We start from the raw sequence: 24,907 nt of genomic DNA on the forward strand, positions 1-24,907 counted from the left end.
CACACACACACACACACACACTTTATTTGTAGGATGTTTTCTGATTTTAAAGTTGTTGCCAGTTGAAATGCATATGTACAGCAACGTCTTCAGGTTTATTTGTCTAAGTTTGGGGAAACTAGTGGGGATGCTTGACAGCATCTAAATGCACCAGAGGGGTTTAATATTGAGATTAAGGTGCAGATGAACTAAGGTTAGCCCCAATTAATGCACAGGATGTAATATTTGCTGCGCTGCTCTCAGTGGGGAGAAAGCAAGAGGTTACTAATGTACATATGCTGATGTACTTGTGACCAGAAGGACCAGTTTGAAGTGAAGGAAGTAGATTAAAGCACCTACTGTGAAGTTGCCCTGGGGGATGATACCTGAAAGGAATACCAGGAGGACTAACACATGCTAATGTGCCTTAACACCTTTACAGAATTACCTGCTGTTTTCATTTCTTTGAAATGGCTCAGGGGAAAAAAATCTTGTAAATCAAGATTTCTCACATTGGTTTGCTAAACAGCTTTTCACAACCCCCCCCCTCTCAAGACTAACCTGCATATCAGCTGGTTGCTATCATACCCAAACACAATGGATGACTCAGACCTAATCATTTCTTTTAACCCCCCCCTCTCCGTCTCTCTTCAGCTGAGCGTGCACTGGACACCATGAACTTTGACGTGATAAAGGGGCAGCCTGTACGCATCATGTGGTCGCAGCGTGATCCATCACTGAGAAAAAGCGGCGTGGGAAACATCTTCATCAAGAATCTTGACAAGTCCATTGACAACAAGGCTCTTTATGACACCTTCTCTGCTTTTGGCAACATCCTGTCCTGCAAGGTAAAGCTTTTCTGCCCCTTTCTCTCCCTTTTGTTACAGGTAACCTGAAAGCAGAGGTGGAGGTGGCTCAGCAGGTCGTATGATTGTATTCGCATGCAAGAGCTCTACTAGAGCCTATGTGCTACAGAGTTGTGAAAAGCATTCTCCCATTAACACATTTTTTCACCTTGTCTGCTGACACCGGAATACTCACTCCTCACGTCACGAAAGATGGAAAAACGCGTCAATTTGGATCTGTAGCTGCAACATAGTAATGTGGAGATGTAGAGAAAAACAGATTATAAGGAGGAGAGGGTTTGCATCCCTGAACCAGTCAGTTTGGATGTAAAGTGACACACTGGATCCAGAGAAAGATTTACATTCATTCATTAGACCGTGTTTAGATTTTCTAATTGGTTTATTACAAATCATAATATGCAGGTTATTTTTCAGGGTATACTTTTCGTGATAAAACTGGCTGCAAAGCCAGAAATAGAAAAGGTAACAGTGAGACAGGTTAGATTCAACGTATCATCGCTGGAAAAATGCACAACTCAAAATAATAAAATGCAGTTAGGCATCTGATCTGAATTTTAAACAATATATGTACATAGAATATTTCCACACAAATATACACAACCAATAACAATATAAACATTCATATACAATAACATGACCATATAATAATAACAATGTTTTAATGTAAGTGTGATCCTACAGACTGTTCAGGTTAAGTATACTTGTTGCTGCATGTTTGTGTCTGTGTGTGTTTTTAAAAGCTGCATGTGTTCTCTTCCTGTAAGGTGGTTTGTGACGAGAATGGCTCTAAAGGCTACGGGTTTGTGCATTTTGAGACTCAGGAGGCGGCTGAACGAGCCATTGAGAAAATGAATGGCATGCTGCTCAATGACCGGAAAGTGTAAGTGAATGTATTCACTGGCTTCCAGGTGTTTGGATGTATAATTTCTGAAAGCTGCTGAGTCATGTTAACCAACCGTGTTGGATGTTTCAGTGCAATGTTGATGAAGTTTGTTTGTGATAAAAGTGTATAGCTGTAATATACAAATAAGTCATAACAGTTATGCAGTAATTAAACTGTACTCATTTTTACTGTCCCCCATAATGAATGCGCTTGTAAGTTTTAAAATATCCTTTTAATGCAGGTTTGTGGGCCGCTTCAAATCTCGCAAAGAGCGCGAGGCTGAGTTGGGTGCCCGAGCCAAGGAGTTTACAAATGTCTACATTAAAAACTTTGGTGATGAGATGGACGATGAGAAGCTGAGGGAGCTCTTCAGTAAATATGGTAAGTCGGCGTGTCCCAACTTTAAAATGGTTTCAGCTGCTCCAGTGTTGGCATAAAGAGGTATAGAAAAAAAAAAAGGAAGGCAATAAGGTTTTTTGTTTCTTAGGTAATGCCATGAGTATCCGGGTCATGACGGACGAAAATGGAAAGTCTCGAGGGTTTGGGTTCGTTAGCTTTGAAAGACACGAGGATGCCCAAAAGGTGAGCCACGTTTAATTTCTTTCAACAAAAAAAGTAAACATCGTATCCGCCAGAAAATGTTCACAAACTTGACCCGATTTCATGCTTTCTTCAGGCGGTGGATGAGATGAACGGGAAGGAGATGAACGGCAAGCTTATGTATGTCGGCCGCGCCCAGAAGAAGGTGGAGCGACAGACTGAGCTGAAGCGCAAATTTGAGCAGATGAAGCAAGACCGCATGACTCGCTACCAGGTTCGTTTCTTCTTGACAAGTCTGCCCAGAGACCGCAGCTTTGTCAAATTCAGTGCTCCCTCTTTGGTGGGCTGCACTGGCCAAAATGGCTGCAACAGTGACACTGTAGTTCATGGGCCCCACTTTCCTTCACCGTGGATCCTGGGGATAAAAATGTGCTGCAGACAAAAACATCTGCTGGAGATCACTTTGTATATGTAGTGTTTATAAGAAGTTACAAGATTACTTTTGGTTATTTGCAGGGTGTTAATTTGTATGTGAAGAACCTTGACGATGGAATAGACGACGAACGTCTGAGGAAGGAGTTTTCGCCATTCGGCACCATAACCAGTGCCAAGGTATGACCGATAATAGAATTTTATGAGCTGGCACTAATGATCTTTTAATGCTCTCTATTATGATACTGGCAGTTGGTGACTATGTAGTTTTTATAAATGCCTTTTCTCTTCTCTCTCAGGTGATGATGGAAGGAGGGCGCAGTAAAGGCTTTGGCTTTGTCTGCTTCTCGTCCCCAGAGGAGGCCACCAAAGCTGTGACAGAAATGAACGGACGTATCGTAGCCACCAAGCCGCTGTACGTGGCCCTGGCCCAGAGGAAAGAGGAGCGTCAAGCCCACCTGACCAACCAGTACATGCAGCGCATGGCCAGTGTGCGCGCAGTGCCAAATCCAGTCATTAACCCGTACCAGGCCGCCCCGCCGTCCGGCTACTTCATGGCAGCCATCCCCCAGGCCCAGAACCGTGCCGCTTACTACCCAGCTGCTGGCCAGATGGCCCAGCTCCGCCCGAGCCCACGCTGGACCACCCAAAATGTTCGACCACAGCGTGAGTATTCAGAGGTTGTCCTTTTGTAATATTTGTGTTGATATTTATTCTTGTTTTAAAAGAGACTTGAAAGATATGTTATTTTGTAAAATACAGATTGTCTATTATTTTCACCAATTATGCAAAAATCAGCAGACCACCTGCGTTTTGTGCCCATAGTCTACTTCAGTTGAACGGCTCATTTAGAGATGTTCAGAGACAGCACTGTTTCTTAATATAGTCAAATTCCCAATAAAGCTGTTTTCATTTACATACTTTTCACTTTATCTGGTCAGAAAGCAGAACAAGTATGAAAAGGAGCTGAAATGAGAATGAGATGTTTGTGCTGCTAAAATATTCAAATGCACCTTCTGGAGTGTGTGTTGGGCTTGAATGAATTTAACTAATGAACTATAAATGGGATATTAATAGCCGTTTGATTTTATTTGTCCATAGACTTCCAGAACATGTCGGGTGGAATACGTCCCTCAGGCCCTCGCCCTCAAACCTTCAGCACAGTGCGGCCTTCCTCCCAGGTGCCCCGCATGATGACCACCCAGCGAGTCGGTCAGTCCACTGACACTGTCCACACACAGTTGAATCCTGTAACTCTTCTGCTTGTTAGTTATTATATTTCATGCTCATCCTTTTTGTTTTTTCTTTTCTTTTTTCCCCCCTTCAGCCACTCAGACCATGGGCCCCCGACCAGCCACTGCAGCTGCCGCAGCAGCCACCCCCGTGCGTGGAGTACCCCAGTACAAGTATGCAGCAGGAGTTCGCAATACCCAACAGCACATGAACACTCAGCCACAAGTTAACATGCAGCAGGTAGGAATGCTCATTATCTAGAACTAATGGCTTTTTTTCCTGCCCTACAACTGAGGAAAAACTGGGATGTACATTAATATATTTTTTTTAAATTTCCAATCTTCCCAAAGCCTGCAGTCCACGTCCAGGGACAGGAGCCTCTGACTGCCTCCATGCTGGCTGCTGCTCCTCCTCAGGAGCAGAAGCAGATGCTGGGTAAGGTTTAGTAGCAGCTCTCCATGACTAAATGTAGCCTTAGCCTATCTATAAGCAGTAGTACTGAGTACAGGCACGGCCTTTCTTTGTTCATCCTGTCTTTAAATCTCTTATGTGTCCCTCCAATAGGTGAGCGTCTGTTTCCACTGATCCAGAACATGCACCCCAGCCTGGCAGGCAAGATCACAGGCATGCTGCTGGAGATCGACAACTCAGAGCTGCTCCACATGCTGGAGTCCCCAGAGTCTCTCCGCTCAAAGGTCAGTACTTACGCAAGTTATTATCAACAATGTCAGGCCGTTAATTATTATAAGAGTCTTCCTCTTAAAAAGGAGAGCAGAGTGCTCGCTGTTGCTAACATTAGGTGACCTGCTGTGTTTAGGTGGATGAGGCTGTGGCTGTACTGCAGGCTCATCAGGCCAAGGAAGCCGCCCAGAAGACAGTGACCAATTCAGCTGGTGTCCCAAGTGTTTAGGTATGACTTTTCAGAGCTGCTGTAACAAGGAGAGGCTAGTGCTTTCATTTCATTTAGAGCCTCTTGTAAATAGAAAACGTCACATAACTTTTTTTTTTTTCTTTCTTTTTCCCCACAGGAGTGTGGAACCTTGAGACCAGCTTCACCGATGGACAAAAGAATTTCACAGTGGAAAAAGTTGAAAAACACACAAAACAAAGTAAAAAGAAAATAAATAATATATTAAAAAAAATAACAATGAAAACAAGTCTCCAGCCCGGCCTACAATGAACAGAAACATCAGGTCTGGTTTGTTGAATGAAAGATGGGGGGGGGAAGGGAAAAAGTTCAAATAAAAAATGCTCAGTTTTGAGGGGTTTTAAAGGAGAATTCTGTGGAACAAAAGATTGAAAGCATTCCTTTCTGCCATTTTATCAATTTCTTTTTTGAATGTTTGAACCTGTTGTTGTCAATTTTCCCCTGACCTTTGCTTGCTTGAATAAAACGAATAATAAAACACGTCTGTTACATGCTCGATCTGAGGCATCACTAGTTCACATTATGAAACCACCACAGAAGTTGTGTTTCAAGTCTTTTTCTTTATTTGTGCTTTTGTGACAGGAGGAACAGTCAAACATTAACAAGCACTGAAACACATTTTTAGGCTCCCTGATGTCAAGTCAGCCATCCAACACGAGCAGCTGTATGAATTCAGTCCACGACAAAAGATGGTGATGTGGTGGCACGTCTGCTAGAGAAGCTGATCGTTTTCATTTAGTTGCCGATGGCATCGGCCTGATCTCTCATCGTCTGGACCATAGCCTCCACCTGCTTCTGGAGGTTCTCAAACATGGGCTGCAACTGGGTGGCCAGAGGTTTGAGCTGCTCCTCCATGTTGGTGGAAGCGGCCCTCAGTTGTTCCTGGATCTGAATGGCCAGAGGCTCCAGCTGGGCTTTCCTCTCCTCCAAGAAAGTCCTGTTAGGGTAGAAAATGACTCACTGTTACATTTAGAAATCAGAAACGTACCAGACTGGCCATGTTTACTGGCAGGCTTCTTTACATGCTCACACCTCTCATTTATTGACAATCTAGGTATAAATACATGTAGAGTATGAGTGGTAGAAATACTCATATTTCAGCTATATGTACTGCATATTAATCACAGTAGTCACGGAGGATGGCTGACCCTCTGAGCCTGGTTCTGTTGGAGATTACTTCCTATTAAAAGGGAGTTTTTCCTTCCCACTGTTGCCAAGTGCTTGCTCATAGAGGGATCATCTGATTGTTGAGGTTTTCTCTTTATTATTGTAGGGTCCTTACCTTATAGTATAAAGGATCTTAGCGATATATAAATAAATCTTATTTTATTTAAAAAGTGCTTGATAATCATAATTACAAACTGCTTGGTTTATATGATCACATATTAATGACTATTTCATTTATATATATGCAAAAAAATTCCAAGTAATTGTAAATAAATACAGTAACTAGTCTATTATTACAATAAGCTTCCCTGCACTTATCGCATCTAGTAAACAGAGATAAGAACATCTCTATCACACGCAGTGCTCAGGGTTACTGTGTGGGTCTGGTCTGCCTTGCATGATTACGTTATCACTGAGAGGCACAGAGGAGCTGTTGGCTGGTTATTTAACAGTGGACAAAGTCCAGTTTTAATCATTCTGAACACGTCTACATGCGTGTGAAGACGTTTTGCAGATAGTTGGTTACTCACCGAGCCTGGTTGACCAGATCTGGGTTGCGGATGATCTCACTCAGGTCTTGAGGCATTTTGTTCTTCAGGTCCTCAAAGTACTGACTGAGGTTGTCAAGATTTAAGGCTTCCTGTGCAAAGCTTCCTGTTGGAAAAAAACAGAAATGAAATAAAGTGTTTTGTTTGTTTTTAAACTTCCCACCCTCCCCGATAGATATTTAACAAAAATGTCAAAATCTGGTCATACCTTGTGCCAGGGCGAGCACGACAACGGCGACAATGAGGGAGAATTTCATGACTGCTGACTGGATTACACCTGCACAACACATAACGTTTGGTGAGCAGTGCGCTTGAGGCGTTAGATGTTAAAAAGCAGTATTTGCCTGAAGTCACCCACAAAATCCACACCATGTTTAATCAGGTGAGTCAATGACAAAGTTATTGTCCAGGAATCCTGGTTTGACTTGTTGTCACATGGAAACAATCAATGTTTTGTGTATTTTTTTCAAACTTCAGCAGTCAGTGATTATAGCTTATATACTCTAAACCTTTGAAATAATTTATCACAGAGAAAATTAAGCCTTGAAGCTCAACCTGGGTAGAAACTGGAATGAGGTTTTTTTTTGTTTATTTTTAATGAGCTTCTTGCTTCTTTGGTTGTTAACTAGCAAAAGAAATGCTATAATTTACTTAAAGCACATAAAAAGTGCCTCTTCCAGATTTTTATGTAAAAATATAACTTTAAGGATCAATCCTACACATGAGAGTACTTTTAAAAGTCATTTTCTTTACATTTCCAGCATTTATATTACATTCTGCTCTATTATTGCATTTAAGTAGCATAGTAAATGTTTGTAGGAGTTGGCTTATTTAATGCCTGTCTTTAAATAAACTTTTGCTGCCTCTGAGCTCTGCCTCACGTCACTGTTAAATGCTGACATTTCACATACTACGAGGTGCACTTTTACAGCAAGTCTCAGAAAATATAAACAATTTAAGGCTTTTTGGGGGAAAGGAGAGAAAAGGTTTTAATTCAAACCTATTAGAAAATAAATCAGACTCACCTGTGCTGCAGGAGAATGTGGACCAGATGGTGGCTTTACTCAGGACTCTTACACTTCTTATAGCCCAGGGTGATGATGCATTCCTGTCAGACGGAGATCTGATTGGATGAGACAAAGAAAGAAAAAATATATATTACTGGATGCTGAACCTTGCTGCTCTGTCTGCCAGCTGGGCAAACCCAAGCAAAGTCCAACAGCCAACATGAGTGTGGCTCTTATCATGATGATTAGGCAAAAATATTTAATCATCAAGAACAGTATCAAGGTTACCACAGTGAGGCCAGTGAGGTTGGGGGAACTTTTGGTGACATCATCTTTAACAGATGCGATACGTGTGATTATAAAATCAGGCTTGATGTCAGTGTTGTGCTTCTGTGTTCATTTCTCAGTAAGATGTGCACACATTGTGAAAGCTCAGGAGTATATTGAGTAAACTGAGTTCTTATGACTGATTAGTTTATTGATGTTCTTCAGTGTGTGTACAAAGCACTGGACTCTTTGGTAAACTATGGAGTTCTCTAAAGAAAGACCACTTTGGTCCAGATCAAATCATCTTATTGGATAAATTCAATAAATCCATGTGTGGTTCACAGAGGTTAAATCAAAAATCTTGCCATTTGTATATTCTGTTTCTATAGTTCCCTAAGCCAGGAGCCTTTCTATGATTTTTGGACTGGGGTGGCACCAAACTAAAGCAGCTGAAGAACTATTGAACATCCATGGTGTAGTAATATGTAAGCCACATACTGAAGCACAAGTTTCTACCGTCTGCCGGGTTTTGTTATTTTATGTTCATCTTTGAAAAGTAAAACAGTTACAGGAAGCAACTAGAGACGACCTGGTGACATGAAACCAACGAACAATGGGTGAAATAATAGCTTTGCCTTTTAAGAAGCATAGGTGGTATAAAAGATGGACGCAGCTGTCGTGATGTCATCCATTAGTTAATTTAGTCCCGGTTTGAAGTCGTTTTGTCGTTGGTGTTTCAAAACTGGATGTAATGATCAAGGGGCAGGTCTGAATAATTCTGCTCTCTTAAAAAAGCTTCGTTTCTGTTTTTTAAATGTCCTAATATTTTATAATAATAAAATGAGTCCCAGAAACCACAAAGTCAAAGATCATGTTTGAGAGCTAGTTTCTCTCAGACTTCTTCGGGACTGGAATTTGTTTTTGGCTTTTTTTGTTTGTTATTTTGCCATCACAGCTATCGCCCCCTGGTGGCCAGTACGAAGAATGGAGGTCTGAGTTACTTTTTGGCTTCACATCCACTGATCCACTGATCAGAGGCATGGACGTTATTGTAATTTGGGGCTTTTAACTTTACAGGACAATGCCTATTAACCTTTCATTAGAGAACAACTGGTAGTTTCTTTTTGACATCATAAAAACGATTAATTATTGCAAGGTCTTTAGATAAACCTATACTCAGAACAATGGGAAAGTCCAAGGAACTCAGTAAACACATGACTGTGCATCTTATCACGCTGATTGAAGAAAACACTTGATCATAACTAACAGCGTCAGCATTACGACAGCAAGGCCATCTCTGAGAAGACTTTTGGTGACATTAACATCAACATATATGGCAATGGATTATCATAGGCTTGATGGCAGTGTTGTGCTCCTGTTTTCAGGAACTCAGTGAAGATCTAAGAAAGGGAATTGTAGATTTACACTAGTTGGGAAGGTCACTTCAAGCCATTTCTAAACATAAATACAAGTTATTTGAACGTGGCACCACTCTTACAAGGTTTGGAGAAGACTCATACTGTCACCCTCAAATGAGAGGAAATTGGTTAAGATGTTCTGGAACAACCCAGGAACTACTAAGGCTCAAGCCTGTCATGAACTGCTGCCAGTTTTAAGTCTCCATGGACTGAGAGATTGCTGACCGAATAAGAAGTGTTGCCATAAAATCAACACCTTTAACCTCAACTAAAATTTGCTGCTGCCCACATGGACGAGCCAAATGCTTTCTGGAGGAAAGCTTTATAGTTAGGTGAGACAAAGATTGCGCTATTTGTCCACAATGACAAGAGGTATGTTTGGAAGAGTAAATGTAAAGCTTTGAAACCTAAGAACACTAAACTATACAAGCTGTCAAGCATCTTGGTGGTAGCATCATGCTTTGGGGTTGTTTTGTTACCAGTACTGTTACATTGCGCAAAGAATAACGATGGAGGAGGACTACTCTTCAACTTCCCCTCAAATCAACACCAGAAACAACAGAGCAATGATCCCAAACACATCAAAATTGGTTTGGGAATGGATAAAGCTGGCTAACATTAAGCTTTAGGAATGGTCTTCCCAAAGCATAAACCTCAACCCTATTGAAACTTTGTGTACTACACGTCAGAGCTGGTTTCATACCAGGAAATTAACTTTCTGCCAAGAAGAGTGGTCAAATATTCAGCCAGAACTATACCAGAGGCTTGCTCATGCCTACCAAAACCATCTGGCTGATGTGCATCTTGCTGAGGGACATCTAACCGATTATAAACACTTATAAGTCTGTATTTATACTTTCGACCCCATGTGGATTGGAGAAGATCCAAAGTGAATTAAGTAACACTCAGCCATTGTCTTTTAAAGTCATCAAAGATTTATGCTGTACAATCATTCCACCCCGGATAAAGAACAGTTCAATAAATCACTGAAAGCTAAAATTACCATGAAATTTGAAATGACCATGATGAGTGGATGTAAGAACTTTTGACCATAACGGTACCTGCAAAATAAAATAACACCAAATGTTAGCATGCTAACTTCATGCTGTATAACACAAAATATCACCCTTTTTTGAATTTGTTCATCTTTAATTACTCTAATTAATTACTAAGCAGAACATTTTTTTTATTAAGTGGGAAAAAAAATATTTCAAGCTGCCTCATTCAGCTGTTCTTTAGGAAGCACTGTCATGGATTACACTCATTCATGTGAATGTAAACCTTCTACCTTTGGCTTACATCCAGCAGGGTGTTATTGCCTCCAATCTATCTTTATAGCTGCTGTAAAATGATTAATTCCCGACTGCTTCCCACCCCAGCCAGTAATAAACAATCTCATACATGTGTTTGGATAGAAATATGTGAGCAGGGAGCATAAACAACACGAGCTGTTTAATAAACCTTGTACAAATGTATCGTGAGCCTCTATTCATCTGGTGGGAAAAGTCTGCAGTGGAGTTTTAAAAATGAGATTATGACCGTAAAGCTTTGATCAAAACCAGATGTGGAAACATGCACCGTGTTTGCAACCCAGCATTTATTCTCTGTGTCCAGGCCTGCACTGTCCTATTGGCTTAAGCTGTTTACGTCTCTAAAAAGTGCTCCAGACACAGAACCATCTGCTTTGTGGTATGCAATCGACGTGAGGATGCATCACTTGACATTAAAGTGTGTGCAGCAGGAATAAAGTAGTTCAGCAGAGCTACGACGTGAACAATGGGGGCATTTACTCGAAAAGATGTCAGCATGAAAAAAGAAAAAGTGTCCTGATTCTGTCTTTCCTTTAAGCTTTGACCCCCTGAGGCTTTCGCTCATCCATAAAAATGATTGATTGCATTACGCGCTCAACTCAGCGGGAAAGAAGCACTAACGTACTCAGAGCTGTAATAACATTCAGTAAAGCAGCTACTGCTAAAGTGAATCATGTACTAAGCTGCCCTCTTATATTAAAATAGACAAAACTGATGTACTGCTATCAACTTTTTAAATGTTGTACCCGATTGTGGAAGAGCTATATACAAGAGCATCTTAATGCTGTTAAGTTATGCCTGAAAGGAAAACTTTCATTTATGTTATTGTCATTATATCTAAAGTGAAACATATGAAGTTTTTTGGCTTATAGCTCATGAAAAACAGAAATCCAGTGTCTCAGATTGTTAGAATATTTCATCCAGTTAATTTATATACTCAGTACTTGACTGTGGCTCTGTTAGCAAGAATTACTGCGTCAGTGTGGTGTAACACGGAGGTGATCGGGTTTTGGCGCTGCTGAGGCCAGGCTGTTTTCATGTTTCCCCCAGACTCTCTGTGAGGTTCAGATTAGGCGACCCGGCGGTAATAACATAGTGAGAAAAACATGCTAGTTTTGGTACCGTGGGCTGGTATTTATTCCTCCTGGAACAGGAAACCTGCAACTCCATAAAGCCTGTCCACAGATGGAAGCATGAAGTGCTCTAAAATCTCTCAGTGGACGCTGCATTGACTCTGGACTTGATAAAACACAGTGAGCTAACCACCTCCAACGGCAGCAGATGACATGGCATGCCAACTCATCACAGCCTGCAGAAACTTCACCCTGGACTTCAAACACATTGGATTCTGTGGCTTTCCACTCTCCTTCCAGACTCCAGGACTTTGACTTCCAAACGAAATGCAAAATTTACTTTCACCTGAAGAGGACTTTGGACCAATGAGCAACAATCCAGTTCCTTTTTCTTCTTTAGCCACTTCTGACTATGTCTCTAGCTCAAGAGCAGCTTGATATTAGGAATACAACAGCTGAAGCTCCTTTTCTGAAGACATCTGTGCACTGAGCTGTTCAATTGGGTTCAAGTGTGGGATCTGGCTTGCATACTCAAGGACATTCGCAGAGTGGTCCTGAAGGCGCTCCTTTGTTATCTTGGCTATGTGCTTAGGGTCATTGTCCTGCTGGAAGATGAACCTTCGTCTCAGTCTGAAGTCCAGAGTGCTGTGCAGCAGTTTATCATAAAGGATGTCTATTTACATAGCTGCATTCATCTTTCCCTTGACCCAAACTAGTCTCCCAGTCCCTCCTGTTGAAAACTGTCCCCACAGCATGATGGTGCCACCACCATGCTTTACTGTAGGGATGGTATTGGCCAGGTGATGAGCGATGCCTGGTTTCCTTGGTATTCAGGCCAAAGAGTTCAATCTTTGTTTCATTAGACCAGAGGGTTTTATTTCTCGTGGTCTGAGATTCCTTCAGGTGTCTTATGACAAACTCCAGAGAGGCTGTAATGGGCCTGTTACTGAGGAGTGGCTTCCACCTGGCTGTTCTACCATACAGGCCTGATTAATGAAGTGCTGGAGAAATGATGACCCTATGCTTCGCATCTCACCACAGAGCAGCTGGAGCTCTGTCAGTGTAACCGTCAGGTTCTTGGTCACCTGACTAAAGGCTAGCTCTAAGAAGAGACCTGTTGGCTCCAAATTTCTTCCATTTATGGGTGATGGAGGAGGCCACTGTGTTCATTGGGACTTTCAATCCTGCAGAATTTTTTTGTACCCTTCCCCAGATCTGCGCCTCGGTACAATCCTGTCTCCGAGATCTAAAAACAATTTGTTGGACTTCATGGCTTGGTTTGTGCGCTGACCTGTACTGTCAACTATGGGACCTCGTATATACAAGTGTGTGCCTTTCCAAATCACATCCAATTAACTGAAATCATCACAGGACTCCAGTTAAGCTATAGGAACAATGACGGATTGTAAGTTGAAACAGGATACACCTCACTTCAAGTCTGAGTGTCATGACAAAGGCTGTGAATACTTAGGTACATGTTAAACTTTTGTTCTTTATATTCAATAAAGTTTCAAGAATATTAAACAAAGTTTTTCATGGAATTTTGAGGTACAAATGAATTTAATGCACATTGGAATAAAGTTGTAACATGACAAAATGTAGAACAAGAAAAGTGCTGTGAATACTTTCTAGATGCACTGCATCCCCCAAAACAAAATTAAATACATTCTAATAATTATTCTACTAGTTTGCGCTACCAGATTTTGTATTTTCATGAGCTACTACAAGCTGTAATCACAAAAATTTAAATGTGTAATGGCTTGAAATGTAAGTGCAGATAGATACTGAAATAGACAAGTTGCCAGTCCATTACAGGGATTGGCTCTGACAGCTGTAAACACTCATTTTCTGCCAGTTTCTTTTTTATTCTTGTCTCTGTGTGATGTCTATAATCATCAGATGCACAGTTGTAAGCACAGAAGCCCCACCAACCTGCTGCTCAAACCCTTTGTTTATGAGTGGCAGCCAATCAGAAGAAAGCAAGAGATGCTAAAACAGCTTGTTTCAGAAGTTACTTAAATTTCCTGCATGTCCGTGGTGTTTCTAAAACCAGAAATTTCACAGGTCTCTTTAGAGGGAACAGCACATGTTCAGGATGTCTGTAAACGATAATAATTGTAATATAGCAAACAATGAGACAAACTGAATATTTAAGAAGGAAAAAAAAGAGTGAGAATGCTCAGTATTTAGGTCAGAGGATCACCCGTAGCAGCTTTGCTTGGACCTAATCTTGAAACCTCCATCATCAAAGTTGTATCCATCGTGGAGTTCAGTCCATGCTGACACAAGATCCCATTAGAAAACTGGAGAACAGGATCAACAGACAAATGTCAGAAGAAGTGAACATAAGCCATGGACCTTGAAGTTATGAAGTTATGGGTCGGGAAATAAAAGCATGCACTAGTCAGGCACACACTCATTCACAGTTATAAAGTGCGCATCTGCAGAAATCCTTCAGCTGTTTGCAGACTCTGCAATAAACACTATTTCTGACGGTTTTTCTTGTCCTTTGTGCGATTTCCAGTTTCTCACTGGGCTCTAATTTGTTTAAAATGGGCTTTTTAGTGGAAACAGATGAGGTTCAATCTTTGACTTAATGCAGATTCAGTTTAACAAAAAAAGTGAGGGAGGACTAGTTCCTCCTTTGGACTTCTCTGGCTTCATCGCAGACCGCAGAAAGAATGAAAAATGACACAAGACCCACAAAGTCCTAAAAAATATTTAGGAGGCACAAGAGGAGGTCCCATTTCCTCTTCAAGTCTTTGTTCTGCTCTAGGTTGGTGGTCTCACCCTCACTCCAGCTCAGAGTTAAGGTAGTACAAAGTTGCATTATGTTTCAGTATTTCAAAGTAAGATCATCATTTTTTTCCACCTCTTATCGAGTAAACTGAGTTAGTCTGATCCAAGTTTTAATCACATGCTTCAGCAGAGTTGGAGCTGTAAACCCGCACTGTAGTTGTTCTCTGTTGGAGCCAGAGGAGAACAGAGGAGGCTCAGATTTCTTGGCTTGATATTTTCTGATTTTCCACTGTTGCCTTCACGTCCTCCAGAAAACATTGGAATTCTCATGACAGTTGCCTGTCTATCCACAAACCTGTAGACGACCTGCTCGATCACCTGAGCCACATCTATTACGTTTTTTGTTTTATTTTAATTTAATTTAATCAAATTAACAAAAAGAAGAACTACTAACATTTTCTCCATTTTTATTCAACTTTAGTTGGCTTTTCAAGTTTACAAAACCGCTTTAGTTAGCTTTAATTTTTTTCTTTAAATGACCAGTTTTTTCCTTTTATTTAACTTTTTTTTTAACATGTATTTTCACTTTTTAGTTTAGCTTACCATACTACCTATAATAACCTAGAAGCTGGTTTATTATTTCTGGTAGGATTTCATCATAAAGCTAAATCAGAGCTAAAAAAAAAAAAAAAGGACTTTCCTAGCTGTAGAATATTTTGTGCGCTTGTATTACAATCTGAATGCAAAGATAATATTATAACAACTTAAGGTCAGTGTGTTATTACTATCCCAGGAAGTAAAGCTTCCTGCATCCTTGGATCCTCAGCTAGGATGAGGAAATACTCCACAAAAACAAGCAAACACAGGTGGGGGGGAGGGAAGGAAATTAGCCCATTAAAAACACAGTCCGTGTAACAATGAACAGGTGCAATAAAATAAAAAGAATACCAGCTTACAAACACACATTAGAAAACGTGTACAGCCTGACTGTAAATGCATTTCACAGTGTAGAAGAAACAGGATACGAGGGGTCCTTGAAGGCAGCACTTGACTGACAGTCCCGCAGTCTAATCCAGGGAGTGAGGACTCAGCAGCTCCGTTATGTGTCGAATCAACGTCGGCTCGGCGCTTACAGGCTGTGACTGAGAAAAACCCTGCCGTACTTCGCTCATTCAGCTCTTAAAGCTCACTTTTTCAGCTCAAGCCGTCGGGCTCCTCGCTACAGATTTGCTCCTTTGCCGGGACTCCGCAGACGTTACGTCGGGACAATGGAATCCAACGTTATCCCGGACAGTGTCCGCCATCAGCGGCTACAGCCGGGCATCGGATTCAGTTCGGGAGCGACCGGGACCCTCCGCTCCTCTCTCCGGCCCGGGGTTACGGTCCCCATCGCACCGTTGCTGTCCTCTCCGGCCTCTCTGGCGGCGTCCTCCGGGCCTCCTCCCCCGCCGCCTCCGCTGCAGCTCCACAGCCTGTACGGCGGAATGGGAGCGGGGCTGGGGCCGGGGGCTAGCGGTCACTGTAACCCGGGGAACCCGGCCGTGCTGAAGGAGGCGGTGGAGGCTGTGGTTCGCAGCTTCGCCAAACACACGCAGGGTTACGGCAGAGGTAATGTCCGCTGCTGACACTGTCCTGGAAATAGCGGCGTTAACGCGTGTCATACTGCTTCAGGCTGTAGCTGGGGAGGGGACTTTTGGAGAGCTGGAAACCACTTTCAGCTGCGCCATTAGTTTGGAAGGAAGGCACAAAAAACCTCCACCACACTTAGAACAAACTCCTGTAATTTCCACCTTTATCTCCGGTGTGTAAACACACCAGTGGTCATTTGCACCTGATGCAATGTTACCGTGAAGTTTCCTTTGATATTCGCTCCAGTCACTCCATCACAGGATTAACATCCAGGGGCTGCAGGGGTTTGCATTTACGAACAATACACTATTGTTCATAAATTAGCCGTTACACTCATGTTACACGGTAAATAACAAGAATAGACACTGTGGAAATCGATAATAACCTTGAAAAATGAAAGAGCAGTGCCCCTATAAGGCTTTATGTACTTTATATTAAACTTTATATTATTACTTCATGATGTGCAAAATGCACATCATTTGTAATAATTACTTGAAAAATCCAGTTTAATTTAAAGTACTTGACTGATTTCTATCAGAGTTTTCCTAAAACTATCATTAGACCAAAAGCTTAAGTAATGCTAACATGTGTGCCTGTCCCAGGCTAATAGGATTTATTTCCAAAACATGGTCCCCATGTGTCCCTAACTAACAGCCTCTCCCCCTGCATGCCAGTTAGGCTTCTTAACACAATTATTGGCAGCATTTTTTGAAGACTTTTGGCAGTAAAACACACACGAGGTGATGTAATTAGGCTTTCCTATACTTTTGCTTTCAAGCAGCGATTAAGTTGCAATTTCAAAAAGGCCTATTAAGTGTATTTAAAGGAGTACTATAAGAAAAAAAAAAGGGGGGAGCATGTGTGCAAATACACCTTTGGAAAAGATTTCGTTGGACTTTCAAGTGGAGTTGCAGGATGTTCTTTGACTGTAGTTTGGATCAGCTTCACATTACATCCTTCGATATCTCCGAGAGTTTCCTGTCTCTTTGCACTTTTGTTATGGAGGAAATCCTCAGAATTGGATAAAAACAGACCAAGAGGCCTTAATAAACCACTGTCACAAGCCTGAATTGGTTTGTTAGCCCCAGTTGCTGCACTACAGGCTGCAGACCCGCAATGCAAATCCAGTATCTCGTCATACCTCCAGACTTTAAAATAGAGTAGATTCTGGACAAAAGCTGCAGTGGAAGTACAAAAAACAGTATTTGTAAAATACGTTTTTAAAAAGCATTAAACACACAAAAAAACTGTCTTTAAAGTAGCACCAACTCTTGCCCACATTAATGAGCAGATTTAGGCTGTTTCCGTTTCTTTAGGCTCTCTCTTTATGTAATCCCAGACTGACTTGACTTTGAGATCAGGGCTCCGTGGGGGCCTGACCATCTGTTGCGCCTCTCCTTGTTCGTCTTGACACTGAAGATGGTTCTTTACAACTCTGGCTGTGTCTTTGGACGCATTATCTGTCATCCTGCAGAGCGAGCTTAGGAGAGATCAGGCGCCTCCCTGATGGAAAGCAACCAAAATATTTAGAGTATCTAAAACATTTTAAAACTTTTGATAAAAACTCTGTCACAGAGTAAAAGCAAGAGAGCCGTGTGTGTTTAAAAAATGATTTGGATTGTCCTTCAGGGCTCTATAGTATGGAAAATATGGCTTGTAGTTTGTTGACAGAAGCTTTAATTTTTTGTTTTTAATGTTCGACAAAGTGGCCTGGCCTCCAGAGCAAGATTCAGGCGGTAACTTCGTTCAAATCATGTTGGCTGCACACATATTTCCCAACAGACCCCAAACCCAAGTAATCATTTATGACTCAGTTGCAGAGTTTGCAGCTTTCCATTGTTGTTTTTGTTTCCTTGTGGATGACATGAACTCCGTTCTCTCGTGTGAGGGCCAGAGTCGAGTGTTTTTCTCCAAGCCTCTCCTCTGAGGTGATGCAGAATTTCCTCTGGGCAGCCACCTAAAATCTTTCCGGAAAACCCTGTGGCATCCTGGAGACGACCTTCCCCTGCACCTTTCCATCTTTGTTTAGAGAGGATGTCGCAGAGCTCGCCTAACGACTACAGACCAAAACATGTAAACTGCACTAATGGTTTGTATTAGTGTGATGTAACAGGGCTTCTTCTTTTATCTGTGTGTCCTGCAGTGAACGTGGTGGAGGCTTTGCAGGAATTTTGGCAGATGAAGCTGACCAGAGGAGCCGACCTGAGGAACGGAGCCCTCGTTGTTTATGAAATGGTCCCGTCCAACAGCCCTCCTTATGTTTGCTATGTTAGCCTTCCAGGCGGCAGCTGCTTTGGAAGTTTCCAGGTGCAGTGTCTGCTTTCTGTTAGCGTGAATATTATGAAATATGCAGTACTGTATGAAAGTCTTTATACTTTGCTTCCAAAGGAGCCGGACTTCCTTGGAATTTTTAAAGCGGGTTTGGACATTGGCTGCTTTTTTACTCCGTTTCAAAGGAACGTTTTTTTTATGCATGTCTGCACATAACAGACATCTTACAATTTTAAACTGCTGCCTGTCACAAGAACACATTTCTTTAGTCGAGCATGAAAAATGTGAAAGCTTAGGCATAAAATTATATATATTTGTGATTTCCAAAGAGCTATTACTGGAAAACTTGGTATACGTCTCGATGGTGCGCAGTGGAGGACAAAAAAGAAGCAGGAAGCCTAAAAAACTATCTAGAGCATATGAACAGTATCTGAAGGTCACGTCCTTAAAAAAAACTAGCAAAGACCCGACAGGAGGGATGAACCAGTGCTGTGTCTACACGTAACAGACAACTCGGCAGTTAACCAACTTTAAAGTGTATCTTTAACAGTGTTGGTCAAGTTACTTGAAAAAAGTAATCAGTAACTAATTACTGATTACTTCCCCAAAAAAGTAATCCCGTTACATTACTGATTACTTATTTTCAAAAGTAATTAATTACTTAGTTACTTAGTTACTTTTTAAAAACACGATTTAAAACCTGAAGAGGTGATAAAGCGATAGATCTTTCAGCCCAATTCTACTTTTTCTGCATAAACCATCATACAAAATGTAATCAAATGGAAAAGTCTCTTTTTTTAACTTGTTTTATCAGTTTTAATCTTTTAACTTTATGCATCAAGCAAAAATTTAATTATATGCAACATTCTCTGAGTTGAATAAATTAGTTTAACATTTAAACCTATTTTCTGCACATTCCAGCACATAAAATAAAATATTTTTTGTGTTTACACTCAGTCTTTCAAATAGATGCAAGTAAAACACAGCAGAAAATAAATAAAGTCAAAGACTCAGCGGTCCTGTTGCTCTATTTTCACCTATTAAGCAGGACTGCGGTAGGCGGAGGTTTACCCTGGTGCAGGTGTGCCGCGGTCAGTTGAAGAATCCGCGAGTTTCTCTGTGAGTTTCCCATTACGTTGTTGCGCACTCGGTGCTTGCTCGGAAGTTTAGGGGTTTTTTTCGCTGTAAAAAGAAGTTTTCTTCCCACGCACGATGGACGCTAATGTTTTTGTCACTTTTTATGGAATCAAACTCAAAGTAAGGTCAGTACTTCCACGTTTTAAACGCTGCACGCTCATACTCTCTCCCACAATCGATATGTGAGCCATTGTTGATCTGCACACAGCTGTTGTCACTAACGGCGCACTCGCTTACGTCACTGTCATGAGACATTCTCGCAAAAAATCATGGTTTTAGTAACGCAGTAACGCAGCGTTTCTACGGGAAAGTAACGGTAATCTAATTACCGTTTTTGCAATAGTAATCCCTTTACTCGTTACTCGAAAAAAGTAATCAGATTACGCGTTACTGCCCATCTCTGATCTTTAACTACTTTGTTGCTTTCATCCTGCCACAAAAACACATCATTTGTTCAATTTTCTTTAGCCGAGTCTGTAAAAATGCCAACAATAACATAGTTTGACAGGCATAAAGTTCTATTTTCATATTAACGAGGTGATTCCCAAACATCTGTTGGCTGAAAACTTGGCATAATGCCTTGACAAAAGAAGTGGCCTAAAAACTATCTACATCAGACGAACGGTATTGGAAAGTTATTTACGTAAGAAATAGAAAGGAATCCAAAAAAGACCTGACAGGACCTGAGAGATGCATCTGGACCTTCAGCTGATCCCTCTACTGTTCATTGAAGCCTCATCATAAATGTCCCTGTGGAAGGCTGGCTGTCAAGGAGTCATTCTTAAGGAAGGCTGAGTTATGCCAAATTACATGAGTAAAACAAGGTGGAGGCTCTGTCATGGTTTGAGGTTCCATTTCAGTCTGACGGACTTGTGAACGCAGAAAAGTGCCCTTAGATTTTGATTCAACATGCAACACCTTCTGAAAAGGATCCAATTCGCAACAACTTCAGTTTTCAGCACGCACAATGGACCACTATCAGTCATGGATTGGGCTCTCAGGTGCTGTCAACATCATTGGGATCATCTTGACATAAAACCGAACAAAAAGGCAGCCAACATCCAAAGAAACTACTTAAAGAAATGACAAGAAAGCTGCCAAAGCAAGCTCAGGATGTGTTGAAGAATAAAGGTAGTCATACCAAGTACTGACTTTCGAGGTCATTAACTCTAATTTTCCTTCCCGCTTTCCCATCAACATATAAAAAAACGAGGAGTGGCTCAAGACTTTTTTTGCACATTACTGTAAAAACACGCCATTGTCTTTGGTTGAACGTCAGTGAATGTGTTGTGGTTTGGTTATTCTGTTGCAAGCATTCCTAAAACCACAAGACCAAATATGGATGCAAGCTCAAAGCCACAAAGAGTCATTTAAAGACCGGCCGGGTTGTCGTTGGCCTTTTGACTGTTTATCTGTCCACTGATACATGCTCTCTTTGCTGTTTGACAGTTCTGTCCCACAAAGGCAGAGGCGAGACGCAGCGCCGCCAAAATAGCCCTGATGAACTCCGTTTTTAACGAACATCCCTCGCGTCGGATTACAGACGACTTCATTGAGAAGAGCGTGAATGAGGCGTTGGCCTCCTTTAATGTAAGTTTAAAAAAAGAAGTGCCGAGAACTCAAAGTTGTGTTTGTACGACTGTCAGTCAAGCAGGATGGTCGATTTGAACGCGCTTCCAAAAACATGATGTATTAGGTTAATTTTGCTCAGTTGCTGGCATCATACGCATGGATTGTTTTGTTTTTTTACACATAGTAAATATTATGAAAGTGTATACTATGGATACAAATAGCTGATGCTTCTCAAAATTAAATGAAGGAAAATTACACTGCATTGGACTGACTCCCAAACTCAACACAAATATGTGCCAAATATCTGCAGGGAGATATGAGTAAGTAGCATTTACTATGTGAGCTCAACCTGTGGCTGACTTGACTTTAAGTGCTTGTCTATGCTCACAGGGAAACAGAGAAGAGGCCGACAACCCCAACACAGGGATCGGGGCGTTTCGCTTCATGCTCGAGTCCAATAAAGGAAAGTCCATGCTGGAGTTTCAGGTGCGTGTTTTAAGTAGCTTTTTAAAAAAACAAACAAAAAGAAAACTTATGATAAATGTAGGCCCAGAGCCTGTATGAGAGTAGCTACATACAGAACACGTATGCATAAAAGTAGCAGTTTTATGTGTAAATGTTCGCCCAAAAGTGATAATATGTAGTTAGTTTGGCCCCACAGTGTTGAATTACTGGTCTCTTATTCTTGGTCTCGGCTGTGTTTGTCTTCCAGGAGCTGATGACTGTGTTCCAGCTGCTGCACTGGAACGGAAGCCTCAAAGCCATGAGAGAACGGCAATGTTCCCGACAGGTAAAGCCAACAAATGCCTTCTATTATACAAAAATAGTAACAGTTTTCAGATACCTTTATTTTATTTTTTTTAATGAACAAATTTCCCAGTAATCACTCACAAAATTAAACCTACTGAGAGGTGAAGTGAAAAAAAAAAGAGATTATCTCCACAGTGCAATGTCCTGCTGTTTCTTAGCTCCTCACCAAAATGCAAAACTTGCTCAGGAACAGCTCAAGGAGCACAATCAAGAGCCCAAATTCCTATTCTTTTCCCTTTGTAAGAGTCGGGACAGATTCAATCAATCGAGGCCCCACCCAGCAACCCACATATCCAAAACGATCCGCATCCAGCGTCCCAGTGGCAGACACCAAAACACTCCCAAAGAGGTCCTGCGTCCACGCCCAGATGGGCCACAGCTGTTTTGGTGACCAACACAAAATCTGACTGGTGGTTTTAATGTTGTGGCCGATCAGCGTTTAGCAGGGCTTTTTCTCTGTGACAGGGCTGTTCTAGATAAATTTGTAGTTATCTTTCTCACCATGAGCAGTGAGTAAAAAAAGAGCAAAAACAAAGCATGTGCCTCCTAAAATATGTGTGTTTCAAAATAATCCCCATTTATCTCAAATTGGGCTTTTGTGCAGCCCCTTAGCCCATCCTCTGAAACTTGTTGTAGCTCCAGTTAGGGTCTCCCTCCTTTTAAGGCAGCCACATGAAGCCGCTTTAAAAGGAGGTGCGGTGTAGTCGGAGCTCTCTGCATGATATGATCATAAAAACAAATTCTTTGCATTTTTCTTCTAATTTAAAACTCTTTTTTGGCATCATACAGAGCCAAGAGTAGAAAAAACTGTCTGCACATACGTTGACCTCTCTTGAGAGACAACAGAGAGTGCCTACAGCATCTGTGAAATATGGTGGAGGCTCTGTCATGGTTTGGGGCAGCATTTCAGCCAGTGGTGATGGAGGTCTTGTCAAAAATGATGGAATTATGAATGCATGACAGTGTGACAATGATCACAAACACACTGCCAGTGCAGTGAAAGCATACCTGCATAGAAAAACACACAGCGGAGCACTATCAGGGCCATGGATTGGCCTCCCCACAGGCTGGATTTCAGCATTACTGCAGCAGTGTGGGATCATCTAAAGATAGCGAACATCCAAAATGGAGCTTTTCATGTTTTTCAAGAAGTCTAGAGGACAAATAAGAATAAAGGTGGTCCAAATGTTGACTTTCAACCTTGTTAGGATTGTACAACTCTGTTTCTGTCTTATATATACTGTATTTCTGTGCATGTTTACTGTGCTTATTTCACATTTTCACCAAAAATTATAAAGAAATTTCATGTCTTATGAAATTTAAAATGAAGTTTTATTAGGTTCAGCATCAGAATCTGAATAACTAGAGGAATATCTAATTGGGAATGCTGTTTCCCACTATCACATCTTCTGACTCTTTATGACTTTCTGGCTGAACTTGCAGGAGGTGCTGGCTCACTACTCCCATCGGGCTCTGGATGATGACATGCGCACTCAGATGGCCGCCGACTGGGTGAACCGAGAGCAGAGTGTAGCGGGCACCATCGCGCAGGAGCTGGCCACGACAGAGCGGGAACTAGAGGACGCCAGGCTGGCGGGCAGAGAACTGCGTTTTTACAAAGAGAAGAAGGACATCCTCATGTTAGCTGTGGGTCAGCTCAGTGCAGCCAACACCGCCACTCTGCCATCACACTAAACCAACCGTATGGAAACATGCCTTCGCACTCCGTAGGATTCCTGGTAACAGTATTGATCACTTCATAGGTGACTTCTCAGAACGTTTTAGGTTTTGTTTTGTTTCGTGTACCAGGTAATCAAGCCTTGACTTACAGTATGCACATCTTGTCCATAAAACAAATACTAGCCGCTATAGCCCGTTACCTCTTTGTGCCTAGTAATTACAGGATGACAGTGCTTTTTCTCTAGATGCCTGTAAAAGTGCTCGGCATTCAATGTGACTGGGATTTACATGTTTTGTTTTCATTATTTCATACTGTACTTACTCAAAGTAGACCTATGGAGACAAAACCTTTATGGATCAGTGAATGTACGGGGCATAAAATGACCCATCAGACCAAAACCTAATGAGGTATAGCTCCTGTGTTTCTTCTCGGCTTCGGTTTGTTTTGGTTGGTTGTAGTATTTGGGATGGGAAGATGCCAAAATTGATGACGCAAGAAGCCTGTGTTTGTTCATGAATAAAGCACAGGAACAGAGGTCACCCACTCAGCAAGATATGAATGAAGGGGATAAAAGATCCCAGCTAATATCACCGGTTTTCTGTAATGGATGTGCAACCTGCTCCTACAGGTTTTTTATGGGAAGCAGCCTCTAATAATACTAGACTTCTAGTAAGCACAGAAATACACTTATTGACTCATGTAATAATAATTTGTGGGTAATTTGCAAAAGAAGAAACATGTCAGCAGGTAATTGATGCTCTGACAGCAGCTCAGGTTAAAAAAAAAGATCAAATATTAAACCACCACTATGCCGTTGTACTTCAGCTTTTCTTGCAAAGGCATTTTTTTAAGCTTCGTCTCTTGCTTGGCGACGATGACACTAGCCGAATGTATCATTTTTAATGCGTTATCAGCAAAAAGGACCTGCAAAGCAACACGACTTACAACACGACTTAGGACTTAAATGTAGGTCAGGGTCTCAGCAGTTAAAAAATGGAGGCCAGAGAATGAGTTGGGCTTTTTTTCTCTTTTTTTTAAAAAGCTGAACCATCAGTTTTGAGTCATTGTAGTCAGAACAGTGCCAGCTTCTGTGGTCTAAGTTTTTTTTGAGATACTGGAAGAAGGAATTGGGTTTTGGCAGTGTTATAATGTCTGCATGCCAAAAAAATGTAATATAACAAGCATTTATTACCATTTTTCCCCGTAAATGTCATAACTTTATATTTGTTCGTCTTTATAAAATGCATTTTTATATGTTGTAGGGATAAAGGCGTTTTAACAAGCAGCATTAAAAAGACCCCACGCAAGTTTTAATTGATGTGATATGGTTCTTTTGGATGTAATGAAAGTCAGACAGCAGGAGGCCTCGTTCTTGCTGCTGAATGCTGGATTATTAGCAGGAGCGGAACCCGATTAC

General features: G+C 41.4%; 3 protein-coding genes across 3 annotated transcripts in view; 2 read left to right on the top strand and 1 right to left on the bottom strand.

Annotated features, from left to right (window-relative positions):
* LOC102211656 (polyadenylate-binding protein 1) overlaps positions 1-5,045 on the top strand; it is a 6,502-nt gene extending 1,457 nt beyond the window's left edge. Inside the window, exons 2-14 of the mRNA XM_005728501.1 lie at positions 634-827; positions 1,610-1,725; positions 1,970-2,109; positions 2,216-2,310; positions 2,405-2,542; positions 2,785-2,880; positions 3,000-3,366; positions 3,802-3,912; positions 4,028-4,173; positions 4,284-4,368; positions 4,498-4,628; positions 4,751-4,843; positions 4,962-5,045. Coding sequence (XP_005728558.1) covers positions 634-827; positions 1,610-1,725; positions 1,970-2,109; positions 2,216-2,310; positions 2,405-2,542; positions 2,785-2,880; positions 3,000-3,366; positions 3,802-3,912; positions 4,028-4,173; positions 4,284-4,368; positions 4,498-4,628; positions 4,751-4,843 — 1,712 coding nt within the window. The 3' untranslated portion in view covers positions 4,962-5,045. The remainder of the gene's footprint in view (positions 1-633; positions 828-1,609; positions 1,726-1,969; positions 2,110-2,215; positions 2,311-2,404; positions 2,543-2,784; positions 2,881-2,999; positions 3,367-3,801; positions 3,913-4,027; positions 4,174-4,283; positions 4,369-4,497; positions 4,629-4,750; positions 4,844-4,961) is intronic.
* A 356-nt stretch (positions 5,046-5,401) lies between these two features.
* Positions 5,402-8,582, bottom strand: LOC102211944 (type-4 ice-structuring protein-like). Its single transcript, XM_005728502.2, has 5 exons — positions 8,486-8,582; positions 7,602-7,699; positions 6,785-6,853; positions 6,559-6,682; positions 5,402-5,798 (listed from the first exon to the last, which is right to left on the bottom strand). Exons 1-5 carry the CDS (start codon positions 8,536-8,538, stop codon positions 5,597-5,599), a joined length of 546 nt encoding a protein of 181 aa, XP_005728559.1. The 5' UTR covers positions 8,539-8,582; the 3' UTR covers positions 5,402-5,596.
* Positions 8,583-15,250: 6,668 nt separating this feature from the next.
* lix1l (limb and CNS expressed 1 like) lies at positions 15,251-24,236 on the top strand. The gene is made up of 6 exons (XM_005728503.2): positions 15,251-15,998; positions 18,163-18,326; positions 20,877-21,017; positions 21,390-21,485; positions 21,712-21,789; positions 23,253-24,236. The coding sequence occupies exons 1-6, from the start codon at positions 15,659-15,661 to the stop codon at positions 23,502-23,504; spliced, it is 1,071 nt and encodes a 356-aa protein (XP_005728560.1). The 5' UTR covers positions 15,251-15,658; the 3' UTR covers positions 23,505-24,236.
* The last annotated feature ends 671 nt before the right edge of the window (positions 24,237-24,907 follow it).

The sequence above is a fragment of the Pundamilia nyererei genome, unplaced genomic scaffold (genome assembly GCF_000239375.1).
Source record: "Pundamilia nyererei isolate P.nyererei 1_Seehausen unplaced genomic scaffold, PunNye1.0 scaffold00028, whole genome shotgun sequence".
In the NCBI taxonomy this organism is placed as follows: Eukaryota; Metazoa; Chordata; class Actinopteri; order Cichliformes; family Cichlidae; genus Pundamilia; species Pundamilia nyererei.